The sequence below is a fragment of the Ciconia boyciana genome, chromosome 7 (assembly GCF_034638445.1).
Source record: "Ciconia boyciana chromosome 7, ASM3463844v1, whole genome shotgun sequence".
Lineage (NCBI taxonomy): Eukaryota > Metazoa > Chordata > Aves > Ciconiiformes > Ciconiidae > Ciconia > Ciconia boyciana.
Genome location: NC_132940.1, coordinates 33,184,449 through 33,203,560, shown reverse-complemented (window position 1 = coordinate 33,203,560; position 19,112 = coordinate 33,184,449). Strand labels below are relative to the sequence as shown.

General features: G+C 50.3%; 2 protein-coding genes across 5 annotated transcripts in view; one reads left to right on the top strand and one right to left on the bottom strand.

Annotated features, from left to right (window-relative positions):
- SMG7 (SMG7 nonsense mediated mRNA decay factor) overlaps window positions 1-393 on the bottom strand; it is a 55,111-nt gene extending 54,718 nt beyond the window's left edge. For all 4 annotated transcript variants that reach the window (XM_072866595.1, XM_072866594.1, XM_072866593.1 and 1 more), the window contains exon 1: window positions 6-393. In XM_072866595.1, coding sequence (XP_072722696.1) covers window positions 6-34 — 29 coding nt within the window. In that variant the 5' untranslated portion in view covers window positions 35-393. The remainder of the gene's footprint in view (window positions 1-5) is intronic.
- Window positions 394-10,903: 10,510 nt separating this feature from the next.
- Window positions 10,904-19,112, top strand: part of NMNAT2 (nicotinamide nucleotide adenylyltransferase 2) — a 29,602-nt gene continuing 21,393 nt past the window's right edge. Inside the window, exon 1 of the mRNA XM_072867736.1 lies at window positions 10,904-11,032. Within this exon, the coding sequence (XP_072723837.1) occupies window positions 10,948-11,032 (85 nt within the window). The 5' untranslated portion in view covers window positions 10,904-10,947. The remainder of the gene's footprint in view (window positions 11,033-19,112) is intronic.

The following is a 19,112-nucleotide window of genomic DNA, read 5'->3' as shown; positions in this document are numbered from 1 at the left end:
CTCACCGGAGATACTGCGCACACAGCAGGCTCATCCTCCGCCGCTCGCCGCCCCGTCCCGCCGCGGGTCTCACAGCCCGGGCCGGCCCGCCGCCCCCGCGCCGCCACCGCTGCTGCTGCCACTGCCGTCTCCGGCCGCCGCCGCCATCTTCCCGTGCAGGGCCTGCCGCCGCGGGGGAGGGGCGGCAGGAAGGAAGGGGCGGGGGTGTCCCCGCTCTGCGCTCCGGCCGGGCAGAGAGACCGCCCGTGCCCCGCCGGCCCTGGCAGCGCCGGTCCCAGCAACCTCAGCGGCCCCGGCAGGCTCCGGCGGCAACCGCCGCCGCTCACTCGCCCGCCCTCTCGCCGCCCCGCTGAGGCGCCCTGACCCTCCCGCCGCGACGGCCGCGCTTCCGGGCTCGGCCCCGCCCCCGCCGACACTTCCGGCGGCGCCACCGGCAAACCCTTCCCCCGCGCCTCCCCCCCCCCGCCGACCCGCGGCGGCGCCCGCCGATTGGCTCGCCCGCTGCCATAGCAACCGAGGGGGCAGCGGGGCGTCGTCACGGCAACCGCGGCGCCTTCCCGCCCGCCGGGGCCGGGGCCGGGGCCGGGGCCTGCAGCCGCGGCGTTTAAACGGCCTTTCCCGCCCCGGGCCCCTCGCAACGGCACCTCGTTTTATCAGATCCCCCTCCGCGGAGTTCGCGGAGGCGAGAGGGTCAGCTCGCCGAGACGCGGTAGCCCACGGCGCTGTGGGGGAGCCCCTGTCCCTCAGCGCGAGGGCGGTGGCAGCAGCCTCACTCTTTCTGACAGAAAAGGTTTTAGCGGGAGCAACGCTGGTAGGCCTGGACTTCCCACATAAACCAGGCTGCCCGTTCCCTGCCTGCTTGCCTGCCCACACCCAGGGATTCCCAGGGCTCAGGTGTCTGGTCCCGAAGGTCACCCCAAAATGTTCCCAACAGCCCTCATCTCAGATTTCCTCCATTACCCAAAACCACTGGCAGCACCAGCCCCAGCGCCTGGGAGGCAGCAAGCTCAGGCACGGCCCCAGAGTGGCACTGCAGCCAGCAAGTCTCGGCTTGGAGCCGGGACACGGGCGCGTTAGGCGGTAACCGTGCGCCTCAGTACGGCAGTCTCTCACATCTAAACATTTACACTATTTACACCATGTGGTGCCGCCTCCTGTGCCGGCTTAGGGACTCGTTTTATGCTCAAACTTGTCTTTTTGGGTACGAAAAGTCCCACTGAGTTTAGTGGCCATTCGAGCGCAGGGGCCAGCCTGAAGACATGCGGCAGATGACAGTTCAGGATCAGATGAGCACCGAGGAGGCTGGCTAATGCAAATTGTGTTATCTGAGCATGTAAGTGACCCCGAGGACAAAATGAAAGATCGTGCTTCAAAAATAAATCCCTCACATTTTTTCAGGTTGAAACGAGAAGGTGTTTAGGGAAATTATTTTCAGGGCCCCACATGTTTAAACAGAAGCCTCTCAAGGCTGCAGAATCGGTTTCCTGGTTTCAGTGCAATCAGGGCTGGGCAGCGAGCCATGACGCCAGACCTCCTGTCAAATGCTGCACAGCGCCTCGGGCAGGCACCGCAGCAGGGCTCGGGGCTCTGCCTCCATCCCTGCAGGCTCTCGGCTGCAGAGCAGGAGCAAACTGGTTCAGTGCTGGGCAAACTGGGGCTGCTCCTGCCTGCCCGGAGCCTGTCTTGGGCTAAAACAGGCAGGTTAAGTCTGCGCAGGTGCCACAGGGACTCTATGAGATTGTATTTCTTCTATCAATGCACAAATGCAGCTCTTCTAAGCTGCAGCTCTCAAGGCACGTTGTCCAGGACTCTCCCTGGACCCTTCACATTGCCAGTGTGATCTGGAGCCTCCTCCCCTGGTTCCTGAGCTGGCACGCTTAGGGCACCCCACGTGGGGAAACCCACCAGGCAGCATGTACTACTGTGTGGATACCTCGAACTTGCCTTACTTTTCACGTATTTTTCTGTCCATTCGTTCTCCTTATGGAGGAGTTGAATAAGCCCAGTTTTGAAAGCAGACGCACCTTAAGCCGGTACTAATTCCCTTCCACCAGCATCTCACGTCTACCCCCTGTTTGCAGCCGGATCCTTCACCAGTCCCATGTTTGCAGTATCCCACAGCAGCAGAGTGGTGCTGTGAGAGCAGCTTACATTGGCTTAAGCAGCAAAAGCCAAGACCTTACAGGAATGCAGGCTCCCTGTGAGCCTCCCTGCCTCCCGAGGAGCTGACTTGGGATTTTCCTGTCAGTTTTCTCCATCACTTTTCTCCCAGGGGCTGTTCCAGGGACTCCCGAGCGGGGAGTCCCAAGTCTTCAGCCTCACCAAGTCTTCAGCCTTGGCCAAACAAACAGGTGCTTTTCCACCTTTTTCTGCTTTTTTTGCCAGAGAGGATCCCCTGCCAGAGGCTTCCTCCCAGGCAGAATGATATCATACAGCCTATAAGGTAGCCACCAAACTGCAAAGAACACTCTGGCACATCCTCTGCTTCATGCCCCCCTGGCAGCAATGTTATTGCTTAAAATAAAATGCTTAAAATAAAATTAATATTAACCTGCACTGTTATTGCTTAAAACAAAATGTAATTCTTTGTTTTTCAGTCCACTTTAGCACCGTGCTGGACCTTAGACAAGGTCACTGGAGTGCAGGCTGTTGTTCTCCGCAACTGTGAGTGCACTTCTGAGCTCAACAGGTTGGATCTGTGCAAATAGGGGTTTCCAGGGCTGACTTGCCCTGACCTCTGCATTTGCATGTGGATAGGAGAGGGGAAATTTGAAGGCAGAAGCTTGATTTTGGACATTTTTGCCGGGAAGGGGGTGGCACATTCTGGCTTTCTGCAGTATCTCTTTGGCTGACGAACACAGGTCTCATCCAGGAGGCCACAAAGTGCTCCCTTGAGGCGTCATGCTCATGCCACATCAGGCAGAAGCAAGGAGCGGGCAGCGTTGACTCAGCAGCTGTCTCGTTTGGTCTTGTCTGAGTCCAATCCACCTCCAAAGCCACCCCAAAAGACCGAAGAGGTTTGCATGGGGCAGAACGGATTTCTGAGTCTTGGACAGTGGGGAATAGGCAGCCCTGTGTATTTTCAAGAGAATCTGATGTGTGTTGTCGCCGGTGTTATTTAACCCGTTTAATGCCAATATAAATTGCCAGGTGGAGCCATACCTCGGAGCAGCTATACAAGGGAAGCTATGGCCCGTCAGGGCAACCTGCCCAGTCACAAAGCCTCCCTTCACCTTTTCTCACTCCTCTTGAATATCTTCCAGCCACAGAAGCAAAGGATGTCAGACCCTGCGCAGGTTTTTCTCTGTTGTTCAGGGCTTTTCCTCTGGATTGTGGAGTCTTTCACTTCCCTATGAGTTTCTGCGCTGTTGGAATGGATCTGTCCATTAGGACAATGTGTCCATGAGTTTCTCTCCCCAGCCCACTCTTCTTGCCTCTTGGAGAGCTCTTCCACATCCCTGCGCATCTGAATTTGGCCTCAGTTTCTCCCACATGGCATTTTTGAAGACTTGATGTTCCTCCTGATTGCTCTGCTCTGTTTCTTACGAAATTCTACTCCAAACCTTTTGGTGCACACAGCAAGGGGGCTAATTTCCTTCCATTTAAGGGGGAGTCACAAGTCAATCTCCCCTTAGTTTTGTTCCAAGAGATTTGTGATTAAAGTCTTATCTTCAAAGAAGCAGATTTCTTGTAGAGGTCAACACATATTATCGTTTTTATCATTAAAGGGTCAATAACTGTGGCCTACCATTTTATTAACTACAGAGCATTGGGAAGGATTTGATCCCCAGATGAGGACGGCAGACCAGAGACCCTGTGAACCCAATGAATAAACCTGTCCCTCTGACAGCAATGCAGCCAAAATGCCCAGGAGCAAAGCTGCTCTGCTCTCCGGAGGGAAAGTCTCATAATCCCAAATGTGAATCTGTTTGACAGCCTTCGACAGCCTCTGTTACTGTAGGAGCTTAGCATTTCACAGACCTTTGGCACGTTTATCCTCGAAACACTGATCCAGCCTGCTCTAAGAGGAGAGTGAGTGACCATCCCCACTTAACAAATAGTCAGAGGAGCAGAAGAGATTTCCTCAAGGTTGTTTAAGTCAAGAATGGAGAGGTGGACCAAAATGGAGCCTAATCCCATCCTTCTTCATTAACACTAAAATCTTTAATTGTCCAGGAATATCCTGTGAGCGTTGGGGAGCCCAAGGCCTCCCTTTTGTGTGCATAAACTCTCCCCCTGTTTTCATGTACAGATGTGGCTGCTGGACAGCCCTCTTTCTCAGTGCCAAACCTTGGCTTTTAGGTCTTTGAGACATCACATTTTCCTGCTGCTCAGGGTCAAAACCTGGGATCAAGGAAAGATGAGAGTACAGCTCAACAACTCAATTATAAGATGCCAGATTCTCTGCAGGTTTGGTGATTATTTCAATCTAAATGTTGTGAATGTGGGAAATTAGCACTCAAAAGCAACTGAAAAACTTGAAGGAAGAAACAAAGTATGAAGATACCTAAACAATCTTAATGTTGCCCTGTGTTCATCCCTCTCAGTAATTACATTATGGTGATTAAAATGTATTTGTTGTCATCCCAGATTATACTACTTAGATTTTTAATTGTTAGTGATGAAAGCCTCATCTTACCCTAATTATAACCTCATTTCTCCAAATATAGCCTATACCCAAAACTTCAGGAATTTTGACTGTATAGAGGTTTACCAAGTCGTCTTTATTCCCTTGCGAATATCACTCGGAACGAAGAAAAAATTGTAAAATAGCCTGCATCTCTTAAAGAAATCCCTTTTAATCCTTATAATTCATAAGGATTCATAAATCCATATCTAATGGATTTACTTTTAATTCTTTGAGAGTAGGTGCTGCGCATTCTGAAAAGAAGCACCCTTTCACACTAAATAAAAGCTAAATCCCTCTTGAAAGGGAAAGAGAAAGCAGCTGTTTCTGGGGAGCCATGCCAAGTGCCTCCACCTCGCACCCCCATCCAGCATAACCCAGCTCAGATCGTGACTGTGCAGATCGATCCATCCTGCACGGCTGAGCTGTAGCCTCAGTCAGAATTAGAGACATTAAAATGCCTGCGGAGCTAATTGCATCTGTGGCCAATGCTCAACTGCTGAATATGAGCAAGAGAAATCTGTTACCGAGCTGACCTTCCCAAGGCAGTATCTTGAAAAGTCAGTCCAGTGTCCTAGAAACGCTGCACAACACTTGGGATCGGTTTGCAGAGGCCAACGTGCCAGGGTGTTAGGTCCACAACCTCGACACATCCCCAGAAGCCCACAGGAGCTTTATCCCACGGCACCCTTTGGCAGCTTCTTCCAGGATATGATGAACCATGCCCTGAGAAAAGCTCTTGAGCTGGAAGAGGCGGCCACTGGTTGGTCCCTGGCCATGCTCCCCAGGCTATTAATGAATTTTCAGACCTCTGTTATAAGTCATCTTTTTTGCCAGCTGAACAGCCCTTCTCACTCCTTCCTTGTTTGAATGTCTGCTCCTACCTTGGGTCATCAGAAATGGAAGGTTTTTCCCTTCGGGCCAGGCTGTCCCATCCAATGTAGCCTCAGACCTGGTCACCACAGGTTCGGCAGCTTCCTCCAGCTCAACCAGGCTCACGCCACAGCAGCTACCCCCAAGCCTTGTCCGTGTGCTTCCACTTACTGCCCTGTGCAGTTGCTCCATGGTCAACTGGTTCACCTTGGCTGGTCCAGCCTGGCCCAATCTGCCAGTTCAGTCTGGCATGTGGGGAGCAGAACTGAGCCCCCTTGTTAGCTTGAGACAGCAAAGGCTATTGGAGAAAACGGCAATCCCCCAGCAGGAATTGCCCTTTTCTCCAATAGATTTGGGTTGTTTTAAAGAGTTTGCAAACTGTCCATTTAAAAGCCTTAAGCTGGAAGGTTTCCTTTCCTCCTCCCAAGCCCAAGGGCAGAGAAAATGTGAAACCGAGTGCCGGGAGGACCAAGGAGCCCCCATCCCTCACCCCAGCAAACACACGCATGGTCTTCCTGCCTTCTGCCACATGGCCCCACTGCTCGTGGGGCCTGGCTGTCCGGATGGTGAAGAGTCAGACAGATCTACGTGCAGAAATACCCTTGGTGTGAACCACAGGCAATGCTTCAGGTGTGCTTAACAGGTCTAGTCTCGCTTCTCAAGTCCCACAGGCAACGATTTTGCAGTACTGCTACAAGCTCCCTGTGTCAGGATAGGCAAGTCGCTGTGTTCCTCCATGCTATCTTCTTCCTCAGAGAATAAAACGAAGCTAATTATCCTTCTGCCCTCTGTCTGTCCTGCAGTACCAGCTCCGCAGATGGCAGATGGCTGCTTGCGACCGTGGGCTGGGTTGGAGCCCAAATCAGCTGGGGGTCTCGGGGCGCTCCAGTGCTGCACAGCAATCACAGCGAGGCTGGCGAGGAGCATCTGGCTCCTGTGGTTGGGGCTATTGTCTTCACCAGTGGGAAATTTGCACCCACATGTTCAGGGAAAGCAGCAAGGAAAAGAAAATAAAGGCTGGGTTGGAAAACATTGGGGGAAAAAAGGTGAAATAACCTCCTCCCGCACACATAGTTTGTGTTGGAGGTGAGGAACCTCTCCCCGTGCACGCAGCTCCCTCTGCACCCCGTTTCTACCAGGTGCTTGGCTCTGGGTGCACATCTTGGTGGGCTGTGCTTCAGGCTGGCTGATCCAGTGCACAGCCTGGCAGGTGTCACTCCCGCACCAAAACCCACCGCTGCTCCCAAACCGGCAGCGTTGCTAAGTGACAGCTGATTTACCACATCACTTACCCACCCTGGCATGCAGCAGGAAAGCAAAGGAAGAGGTATGGGCAGTGCTGGCCAGACCTCATCCCTGCCACAGCCAGGCAGTACGCAACCCACATCTGGACAGGCCACCTTAACCTTTCACTATCTGATGTTTAAGGTCAAACCACAGCATGCAATGGAGCAGGCAGAGAGATTTGGACATGCACGCCAGGAGCTGGCAGGCCCGGTGGGTTGAGGTGGGGATCACCAGGCAGCAGGAGAGCTCGGCCACGTGTGGTTTTCTCCATTTGTGCTTTCTCCTGCAACAGCAGCACCTGATGCTCCTTCAGCTGCAGGTGGTGCAACCTACGGAAGGCTGAAGAGAAAAGATGCTTCCCTGAAAAATTTCCTATGCAAAATCAGTGGGAATGGGTGTAGGATTAACAAAAAAAGGGTTTTCAAGTGTCTCACCTGAGCTTCAGTCTCTTCTGTATGAAAGGAGGCAGTGAAGGAGTCTTCTTGTAAAGGGCAAACCCCCACATTTCACATCTGTGCAGTTGTACCACCCCAAGGGAAGGGGGTAGGACACCATGTTAGGTGGGAACATGCAGGAGAGAAGCACCATGTTCCCTATTGACAAGACCTCTGGCAGCTCTGGGCGTGAGCCAAACCAGTAGTGTCACAATGCCGTTCCCATCTGAAACCCGCAGTGATGTACAAGTGGGGTGAGCTGAGGAGCTCTGGGCCCATCACCAGGGGAGATGGCTGAGCTCAGAGGAGCCCAAGGTCAGATTTTGTGCAGGAACTGTGGCGGCTTGCAGCTTGCTCCATTGCTTTACATGAGCAGTGATTGCTCCCTCTGGTAGAGACACTGAAGCATCCACAATGGAAAACAAGCACCGTTATCCCCATCTTGCCAGCATGGAAACCAGCTTATCCAGAAACATCTCATAGTTCAGCACCAAAACCACAGCAATTCAAGTCTCCCTGGTTTCCAAAGGAAAAGAGAGGTTCTGTCCCTCAGTATATTAGACTCCAGCTTTTGAACCCGTTGGCTAATTTTTAACAAAATTGGAGAACAAGTTTTGTGAAAACAGAGAGAGAGAGAGACGACAAGAGGACACAGAGGACTGGTCGGTCAGCATATACATGTGACCGAGAGAGGCTTGAAGAACATCCTCTTTCTCTGCTGTCACCCCGAGGCTTATAAATGGTAATTAAAGCCTGTGCTTTAAAGGCAGAGTTATACTGAGCACAGTACCAGTGTTAAACTGCGGAGAGCCACAATTTTTCCGAAAGCAACGAATCTCTCCCTTTTAGGGTAAGCTCGGAGGAGCAGCACAAAAAAATCCCAACACAACCCCCAAAATCTCATCCTATTGAATCACCAAATGTCCGTACAGACCTAGTAAGAAGGTAGAGCACTGCTTTCCAAGAAAACATAAAAATGCACCATACCTTTCCTGAGTTGATGTTATTTGTTAATTTATTTATCGCCATTTTCCCACGCAGCTGATGGAAACAGACAGATCTGCTTCCCCTGGCCTTTGTAAGCCGAGCAAGCAAATGTGACAGCAATGTTTTTAGGACACCGTTAGACTTTTGCATGGATTGGGGGCCACTGCGTGCATCTAATTTGATGGCTGACCTCATTCAGTCTTGCACCCAGGTCATGCTGCTACTGAGCTAGTTTTCGGCAGGGGTCAGGGGAGGCAGCTGCGGGGGCAGCACCTCTACCACCCCGGCAGGGCGGTGGTTGGGCTGCTGTTCTTGATTGCACCTCATCCCCTGGCTCAGCCCATCCTGCAGCTGATCTGCCACATCCGTGTCGTCTACCAGCCCGTTGTCGTGGGGTTTGTTTGGCTCTGAGAATAACACTGACAGCGAACCTCTGAGAACCCAAATAATTTTGTGTTTGCAGCAGCAAGCTCCCCACCTAGATTTCTGCTGGTGAGAAAACAAGATTCCCTGAAAGATTTTTGCCTGTAGACAGACATTTACACCCTTAACACCACTTTTTTCTCCTACTTGAGGGTATTTTCCTACTGTTTTTTTTTTTTTTTTTTTTTTTCCTGGCTGTAAGAACCTCTGGCTAATGCATGTAAACTGCTTTCTGCTTTCCATGCTGCATGTGCTGTATGGGTGGGGTTTTTAAATGGTTTGTTTAAATTCTGGCAGCTCTGCCTGCTTCCCTTCTGATTCCCATCCTGCAGCCTTCAACCTGCAGATCCTATTCAAAGGGGGCTGTGAGCTCTCAAACACCAGTGGGTTTTGAGCTAGCTTGTCGCCGAAGAGGAGCACCCCTTTAATATATCCCACATCTCCCTGGGGATCTGGATGGAGTCGAAGGGGAGAGGCAGGGAGCAAGAGGCAGAGCACACTGGCTCTCTCAGCATCCCTCTCCCTCAATGCCAGCTTAGTCTGAATTAAAAATCAACATAAAATTATAACCCCGGGGTGTGATACCGCACCCTTGTGTAGCGAGAGACCACCACTTGCTATCAATGTGTGCTCCCGAGGGTATGACTGCAGCCAGGGCCTTCGCAACTGGGATTTAAGGGTTCCCTGAGCAAATGGACTCAATATCTTCTTGGGTTTGTTCCCTGGGTGTCTTACTTCTTCGTATCACTTGGGGATAGGACCGATGAGTATCCCAGCACCTGGCTGAGCTGGCAGGGCAAAAGTTTTCAAGCAAAGGACTAGAAATAATTTGTCTTAGCATGACAGCGAGAAATACACCCCATTGCTGCGGGCAGGGCTGAAAGCCACCACCCTGGGAAGGCAGAGGGGAGATAACCGTGGCTGCGAAGCCCTGAAGTTGGTACCTCTTAAGGACAGAGGGAGGGGGACAGCCGAAGGAAGAGAAAGGGAAACCCGTTGGTGGCAAATAACTCCCTGCTGGGAGGAAAGGCTGCGTGTAGGAGCCGGAGAGATGCGACAGGCCAGAGACAGCCTTTGGGAGGTGGCTGAAGGAAGCTGCCCACAGCTCTGCCTGCAGTGGCTGTGAGCAGAGAGGGCTCTGCTGGCCCTTTCTCAAGGAGAGGAGCTTCTTTAGTAGAGAACAACAATGCTGCAATCATACAAATGAGAAATGAAGACAATTAGTCAGACAGTCAGTCTGGTACTGGTTTACCTTGCTGTAAAGACTGGTTTTTGGCACAGCCACAGCATCTATGTGATCTTCACTTCCTTCAGACAGTGAAATGGAGGTGCTGGGTGAAGCTGAAGCCTCCCAAGACAGTTTTCCCATGGGGGCCCAGAAAAGGTTGTTGCAGTGATGCTGCACTGGGGCTGGGGCAGCTGGAAAGCCCATGTGGGTCCTAGGCTGGGGCCGCGGGTGCTGGGGCTGTGGTCTCCAGGGTCATCTGAGCAGGACTGAGGGGCCGCGCAGAGTGTGGCTGCTCTTGAACACTGAGTTGTGTGGGCGGGTGGGTGTGTGTTACACCTCCTCAGCCCTCGGGATGCCAAAGTGTCACCGCTGCTTGGGGGGGGGGGGGAGGGCACAGCCCCTTTGTGTGTGTGTATGTGCATGCAGGTATCTGCCACCTCTCCTCAGACCTCTTCGGAGGAGGGAGATGCATCTCTGTGTGTGTGTGTGTGTGTGTGCACGTGTGTATATGTGCATGCGTGTGAATGCATATATAGGGGGTGTGCACGTGGATATATGCATATACAAGGGGCATATGCATGTGTGGCGGCGGTCGCATGTCGCTGCAAATGTGTGTGCACATACTCGTGCCTGTGGAGATGGATGTGGGCATGTGGGTGTGTGTTCGTGTGCACACGCGTATGTGTATACATATATATATCTATGTGTGTACGTACCCAGGTGTCGGACCGCAGCTCCCAGCCCCTGGGCAGGGGGTGCACCGCCTGCCTGCGTGTGTGTGTGTGTGTCTGTGCCATATCTGCGTGTGCTCGCCCGGCTGCGTCTGCAAGCCTGCCCAACCGCCCGCCCGTGCCCGCGGGGGTGTGCGTGCCCCAGGCTGTGCGTGGCGGGGGGCGGCGCCGGCCCCGGCCCCGGCCCCGCTCCCGCAGCCGCGGCGCCGCCCCCGCTCCCGCCCCGGCCCCGCTCCCTCCCTCCCTCCTTCCCTCTCTCCCTCCTCCCCTCCCTCCCGCCGCCGCCGCAGCCGCACCGAGACACAAAAAGCGGCTGGGGCAGGGCTGGGCAGGGCCGGGCAGGGCCGCGCCGGCACCATGACGGAGACCACCAAGACCCACGTTATCCTGCTGGCCTGCGGCAGCTTCAACCCCATCACCAAGGGCCACATCCAGATGTTCGGTCAGTCCCGCCGGGACCCCCGGCAGCGGGGCGGGGAGCGGGGGGGGGAGTCGGGGCTGCACCCCGGGGGTGTGGGGGTGTGGGGGAGCATTTTGGGGGGTGCAGCCCCGTTCCCGGGGTACCGCAGCGGGGGGGGCGCGAGCCGCCGTGCCGCCCCGGCCGGGCGCTGTCCGCGGCGGGCGGTGCTGAAAGCGCCGCGGGCGGGGGCCGAGCCGGGCCTCGGCCGCCGGCCACACCGAGAGCCAACAGCAGAAAGGCTGACATCCAGCCTTGGGTTATGTTTCCTTTAAGATACCGGGGTTCCCTCCGTCTGCACTCACCTTGTCACGCTCCCGCCCCCACAAAACCCCCGGGGTCGGTCCTGGCAAGGGCTCCCAGCGGTATTTGTAAGCTGCCGCTTGCCCGTTGGGTCTGCAAGTCTGTGGTCGCTGCAGCAGTTCTATATCCTCTCTGACCGGGGAGAGAGGGAGGGAGGGACCGGGCCAAGCAGCTGAAGCCAGGTATGGCAGAAGTGAACAAAAATATAGGCAGTTAATTGAAATATTAGAATACCCAACCTTTAGACGGATAATAGGTCGAAGGAATTGGAAATGTTCTCGTGATACGATTGATATTACTGAGCATCCATGAGATGATGCAAATGATGGGGATGCTAGAATCACTGCTACAGCCTGTTCAGGGAAGACAAGAGGGAGGGAGGGAGAGAGGGATGGAGGAAGGGCAGTCTCTGTCAAAGGCAGTCTGACATGCCATAAATACCAATGGTTTGGGTAAAGCTCGAAATGCCTGGAGATCCGTACACAAACAGTGACTTACCTGGGGTGGGGAGGAGTCCTGTGAGGGTGAAGCGTCCACTGCAGACCACCAAAAAAATGGGAGTAGAAAGATCAGCTCCTCTAATATCCCTTCTTGGAGTGCAGAGAGAGGAACCATCCTTGATGTCTGATAAGAGATTTCAGGCTGGGGAGCAGATGCTGAAGGTCTCGTGCTACAGCTGGAGAAGCATCCCTGGGGTTTCTACGAGCTGTACATAAGTTTCTAAGTGCAAAAATAATTGAAATCAGCTTGGGGTATTTCTGCATCAGACCTTGTTTTCGTAGATCATAATGAGTTGGGCAGCAGGCTAGAAAATGATGGTTTTCTAGATGCAAATGATCATGTTGCTATTCCATTTCATAAGTAACAGCAAAATGTAGTCCTGGGCACCAATATACCTTAAACTTCAAAAAAATCCTGTTCTCTAAGCTAAAAACAATTGCGAACAGCAAGGAACAAGAGGAACTATTTAAAAATAAAAACAATAATTAAATGAAATTACAGGGACTTGGTTGATAGAAGCGACTATTGATAAAACAGATTTCTGTAATTCACATGGTTTAGTCCTAGATGATATTTTGATTAGGAAAAATAATACTAAAAATATCAATGTGGCCCATATTCAGTGAACTAAAAAAGAGTAACAAGATATAATTTAGAAAATAAGGATCAGTGAGATATTGGTATGCAGTGGGTGTTTTTAGTAGACTCCCAATGAGATATTTTTTTTGCTCAGTACTGTTCAGTATCTTTATCACTGACCTGGAAGAAAATAAATAATCCCTGCCGGTAAAAAGTGCCAATGACCCCAAAGTGGGTAGAGTAGCAATTAATAATCGTAACAAGCCACTTGTGCTTCCCGACTCAGATTGTTTGATAAAAAGAGCTTGTTCAAACAGCAAAGTCAAATGCAAAATCCTATGTCCAGCAAGGAGGAGCGCACGTCAAATATAAACAACAGGCAAATGTCTTCTGCCAAACAGCAACTGTGTCAAGGACTGAGGAGTGATTGTACGTAGCCCGCCGAATACAAACTCTGTGTGACGCTGTAAATAAAGCAGCAAATGCAATCCTTGTAGACATAAGCAGGGGAATATCAAGCAGAAGAAGAAAGGTTTTATTATTTTCATGTACAGCATTAGCAAAACCCTTCTTGGAGGAACAGTGACAAGAATTACTTTAGCTCCAGAAACCAGGCTTTGTGGCAAGAGTCTAGAGAGGCTCCGTCTAGATCCATCCTTAAAGACGTTAAGGAGCAACTTGATCATGGCTTTTAAGTATCTGCTTGGGGGAGGGATATGTGATATGTGATGGAAAGGGGCTCCTTTATTCAGTAGAATAAGGACTGGTGAGATGCCAGGAGCAGGTTTGGATACCACACAACTTCAAACTACAAATATGGTGTGTGGTTTTGAGTGAAGGTAATCAAGTAGTAGGAAAAAGTACTTGGGTATCTGATGGATTCTCCATCACCTGAAGACTGTAAATCAAGACTTAGACTTCTTTCAGGAAGACCTGTTTTAGCTCAAAGAGGATGGCTTGATGTGGAAATTTTCTATGTATGTGTCCTGTAGAGATGCTGGAATATAAGTCTTGAGATACCTGATAGGGACAAATGAGTCTTCCATGAGGAAAGGACACAGAATTTAGCTTCTAAATCCCTGTTCATTTTTGTTTGAGGAACACTTCCCCACAAGTCTAGAAGAATAATCATGTGAAGCCATGGGAATCTGAACCAAAATCTGTGTTACTCGTTTAGCTTTGTGCTATATGAGTCCAACCAAAATAGTACTCCGTCCTGTAAATGTTGCATTTCAAACAGCTGAATTTGTGCAAAAATATTGTCTTTATCTTTCAGACAAATATTTGGGCTTCATGAGCCTGATAGGAGGATTTTTGCTTAACATAAAGAGATACAATTTATCTATTTAACACATGGCACTAATTAAGCCAAAAGGAAGTATAAGATTTGCACTGGTATGCCACTGTAGACATACCATTGTATGCCAACCACAATTTTTCTCAGTCTGGATCTTACCATGTTTTATTCAGGCCAAAATCCAATCTTTTCCCGTAGGATTTTTGCTTGAATAGGAGATGGGTTAATTATTTGGAATTATCTTCTAGTGGGGGAAAGGTTCCCACTAGTTATTTTTTCCACCAGTCATGTGAATTTAAGACTCAGTATCATCATTATCCTTGAATTTCCAGAAATCTGGGATTCTTGTTACAATGCCAGACCTGCAACTGCAACCAACCATTGACCCTCATGTCTGTGCAGAGCTGGACTTACTGCAACAGGGCTCCCTCCGTCCTCTGCCAGTCACAAGGCTGGGTCACTAGGGCTCACCAAATAAGGTTGATTCATGTCTCTGTATATAAAATGAATACCATACATATAAATTAATAATTAACATAAGATATATAACACATAATAAAAAGTAGGTGAGATACAGTGCTGTACAGCCATCTATACCAAGGGGTTGAGACAAACACCCACATAGCCTTGAAAACACCAAGTTATTTGTGGTATCAGATGAGCTTTGAGATATATGTATGTTCTGAGTCACAATTTTGAGTTGTATTTTCTAGCTTTATGTGGCTATGAGAAACAGTTTAGGATACTAATGTTGGGGGGAAGAAACGCGGGAGGAGGGAAGAGGGCAGAGGTTGTTTCTGAAACTTGGCATGAACATTGGTGGCCTTTAGCCTCAAATGAAAATCCATTTATATCCTGAAGAGACATGGAGAAGAAAAAGCAGATCCCATGCAAAAAGTCTTAATAATTGGAGAAAAATAAGATTCAGAACAAAGTCCTGCATTAAAGCCACATGAAAATCCCACTACTGTTTGGTGCCAGGGAGCCCAGCTGCTTACCTTGGCTGGCACGGCCAGCAGACACCCAAACTCAAACCGATTCACTTTAATTTCCCGCTGACACTCAGAGAAACACTGAGCATGGGGTAGATGCTTAAACTTCCTCCTCTGCAGCTGGCTCAGGAGGGGAACCTCTGAGATGTCCCTGTGCTGGCTCCAGCATCTCAGTGCCAAACTGCTGGGGATATATGAAGCGGCACGGCACTGCTGGCCATGGGATTTACTGCCTAAAGGACATCTCCCTCCACCTTGGCCTCACCACTGTTCGCCTACAGCTTCCTTCCCATGCAAGCAATGCCACCCAAAGGACGAAAGCCAATGAACCAATGTCAAAAGCAAAACCTAGTCTGTGCAGCCCTGCTAACGCACCAAAGCCCGTGCTGGTGCTCTTCCGGCTGACGAGCTTGTGCTTGCTTTGGTAATTAAATCATTTCCCCATGTCCCAGCTCAGGGAACCCCAACACAACAGCATCCTCCTCCTCCTGCCCGGGGTTCAGAGCATGAAAATGAAAGGGCAACCCTGCAGAGCAAGGTAGAAAGTGTATTTTTCAATCAAAAAAACCCATGGTTCACTTTGAAGGTAGTCTTGGGTAAAATACTGGGATTAGAGGCATCACTGTGCAAGGTCAGAGGCTCCAGGTTTTGTGTGGTTCTCTCTCCTGGTGTTTCAGGATTGGAGAGGGAGACAACAAACTTCCAGAGTTGGAGGCAAAAGATTTTGATGAGTGAGTTTCTTCGTAGCTCTGCGGGGGAAAGGGCTTGTCCTGTCCTGTGGATATGGGAGAATCAGAGAGTTGTTCTGATGATTTCTGCAAACTGAAACATGAGTGGTTTGGTGGAGGGAGATGGTATCAGGTCGATCAAGATGCAGTGTTCTGATATTGATTTTGTTTTCTATTTTATTTTTATTCAATTTTCTTAAATTGTAGAAGAAAAGGCCTCTCTGTAAATGCCCACATTCCTCATTTTGGCACATTAGACATTTTTTCTTGCCTTTTTAAGTTCTGAAATTCCTCACAACCCATCATTCCACGTGCAAACTTCTGGCTTCAAGGAAACGGCCTTCTCACCAAACACGGTTTTATTTCTGCCAAGCTCTAAGAGCAGCCTGACGCAGCTTCATGTCTAGGGCTTGGGTCACCTATCAAACCCAACCCTTTCTGACACATCTCCATCCCCCTTTCCACCTCTGCTCATCAGCCTTTGATTAGCAGACTTTACTGGGGATCTCCCTGCCCTTGCAGAGGAAGGTTTCAAGCCATCCTTTCCCTCTCCCGGCCACCCGGTGCCCATGAGGTCCAGCAACGTGGAGGCTGGGGTGGTGGGGATGCTCAGGGCTGGACTCAGAGGCAGCAGTTTGGGTGACCTCCAAGGAAAGGGTTGGGATGTTGTTATTTCACTCCATAACAGGCACCTGGCTTTTTTTACAACTATTTTTTTTGGCACTATCAAGTGTTTGATAGCAAATAGGCAATTTTAATCAAATCTGTAGTGTCTCAGATGTGGCCTTCTCGTAGGGAGTCTCAGTACCTTAGATGGTTTAAACCTGTTTGGCCATCAGGTTTCCCACCCACTTCATTTCAAACACTGCCAGGACCTGGACTTGCACAGAAAAACATAGCTCATAGATAGGGTGAATCCTGAAATTCAGCAAATCTCCACTATTTTTCCCTTCCCCGCCCTTTTTGTCTAATTAGAATTAAATTTTCCCTATATCCTATGTGCATCTGTTATTGAAGAGAGTTTATATCCCAACAAACAGCTGGGTAAAAAATGTTTCTGATGGAAAACAATGAAAGAGTACTCCGCTATCAGAAGTAAAACTCTCTGTTGCATGGCTTCTTAAGAAAATTTGAGCAATTAAAAATCCCAGCAGGCTGCTCTTTGATTATTCAAGGCAGCCCTTCTAGAGGAGCAGCACTGAGGTCTGCTGCATCATGCAAAAAGAGTTTTGAAATAAAGGTGTGGAGTTTTGTAAGCAAAGAGGGAGGAAGAGGCAAGAGCTGAGGCTTTTGTTTATGGTGTGTCATTTTAATATCCTGAATTTCAAGAATCACTTTTTCTTATTTTGTTGAGATGACTGAACTGCAGAGCAGTTTAATGAGAGCATCACTGCCTGGGATGGAGCTGGGAGAAATGCGTGAGCAGAATGACAGCTCTCCCTTTCTCCTTTTACTTAAATGCGAATATATCTGCAAATGACCAGAAGCAAAATTCTGCCTTCCCCCCCTGCATCTAGCAAAAGCTCATCAGGAGCTCGAGAGAGGCTTTGCCTCTGCTGTCTGCAACATGAGTAAGAAGTCAAGGCCTCTGCAAGGCTGCCTCATGTTTCCATTTCATCTCAGGGCTGAAATCTGAATGCGTAATTAGCTGGAGCGATCGATGGAGCAAGAGGTGGGTAATGGGACTCCAGGAGGACGTGACGGACAGAGAGGGCCTGATTCAGCCCCGGCTTTGCTCCGCACGGTGTTGGCAGGGCTCGGGGAGCCAGGCAGCGCAGGCAGAGTGGCAGCGGGAAGGATCCAACCCAGGGCAGAGCCAGGACAGACGTTACTTATAATACCGTAGGTGATTTATTGGACATGGGGAGTTGCAGCATCTGTGCTCACCTCTCAGCAGCTTTTTAAGTTAATTCCACTACTTCCACTGACATCCAAGCCACTGAAATCACAGCAAACAGCTGGAATCTTTCATAGGTAGAAGGGGTCTAGGAGGGCAAGACATGCCCAACCCAGCCAAGTACTCCCAGCTCAAAGCAGTGGCAGATGGTGAAACCGTTCAGCCCAGCCTTGTGCATGGAGGGTGAGTCACTGACATGACTCCACTTCCAGCACTTGCCCAAAACATGCCGAAACTGCAGTTTCTTGGATGATGTGCTGGGAGGACAGAGCAGCACCGGCAGGACCACAGCACCCATGGCTCTTTTGGGTGCCATTATATATCAGTTAATGTCACATTCCCATCACTGCACCCCATACAGACTCTTTTTTTCATGGCCTTTATCACTGGCTTCCTGCATCTCAAGTATCTCATCTCCTCTTTATGACCCACAGAGAGGAGGAGTTTTCCCAAGCACCAGATTAAACTCCATCAATAACTACTCAGGGATTCTTTTAAAATATTTATAAGCTCTTAAATATTTAGCAGTATTTATTACGGTCTGTGAGACATTACATTGTCTCTATGACAATGCCACCTCCCAAAATGTGCCACGTACCTTCTCTTACTTCCACCAACTATAAACAAACCCAGCAGTGAGAAATCCAGTCCTACAACCTCATTCAAGAAAGAAACAGGGGCTCCACTTCTATTTAAAAACTGTTTGTGCTTGCTAAGATGCTCGCAGCTCCCGCATCGTCTTCTCTGATACTTTTTAATAGCAGCCCGTGTGATGCCGAGGGTATCAATTAGCTGAATGCTAAATCCCAGCAGTGGCAGCCCACATCTCTCGTGTGACCCTGGGCAAGTCACTTAATCTCTCTTGACTGGTGCAATGTGGGGGACTCACGTCTCAGCTTTCCCTGCCAGGCTGCTGTGGGTTTGTGTCGAGTACTGCAGTGATGGGGGACACAGGTAGGAGCTGCTTGTGATGAGGCTAATCTTTGTGCATCTGAGCAGCAGCTGGCCCAAAATAGACATCCTCACCCCTCCATGCTCTGGCCTCCAAAATCCTTTCTGGCAGCAAGGCAGGGACTGCGAGGGGTCCCCCAAGCAAAGGAAGAAGGCACAGAGATGTATCGGAGGCGGGTCCGAGCCCGTGTCCCACCACTTGTGGCAGGGGGGCAAGGGGCAAGCAGAAACAGTCTGGCAGCACAGGTAACCCTAGCTCTAGGCCTAACCCTAACCCTAACCTTAATCCTAGCCCTAGCCCCTACCTGGGACCAGGGAGATGGAACAGCCCAAAGCACCTATAGAAAGACCTGACAACCTCTAAGACAGAAAAAACAGCCTAAGATGGAGATACAACCAGGGCCCTTCTGGACTTAGAGATGAGCACGTCCTCCTCTCTGGCATTTATAACGCCTGAATGCAAGCATTCCCACGGTGCCACTGGTGCCCAGCCAAGCAGGGCTGGATTTTCGGGGTGCCCTCCATGGAGAAAGCTGGGAAAAGTCTGCAGTGCCCATCATGGCTCTGAAAACAAACCAGGGCCAGGGCACAGCTCTCGTCCCCAAAAAGTAGCATTGCTCGTACATGTTGATGGTGTGCAGTCACGCCTGGAGAAGACAACCTAATTCGGGAGCATGTTTTATTTCTCTCCCTTTCTGGCATCAAATAGTTTCCTTTGGTAAGCTTGAGCTGCTGGATGTAGCTTGGTCATGCCAGCAGAAAACTGCTAAATCCATATTTTGGGAATAGAAAAACCTAGTCTTTAGAAATACATATT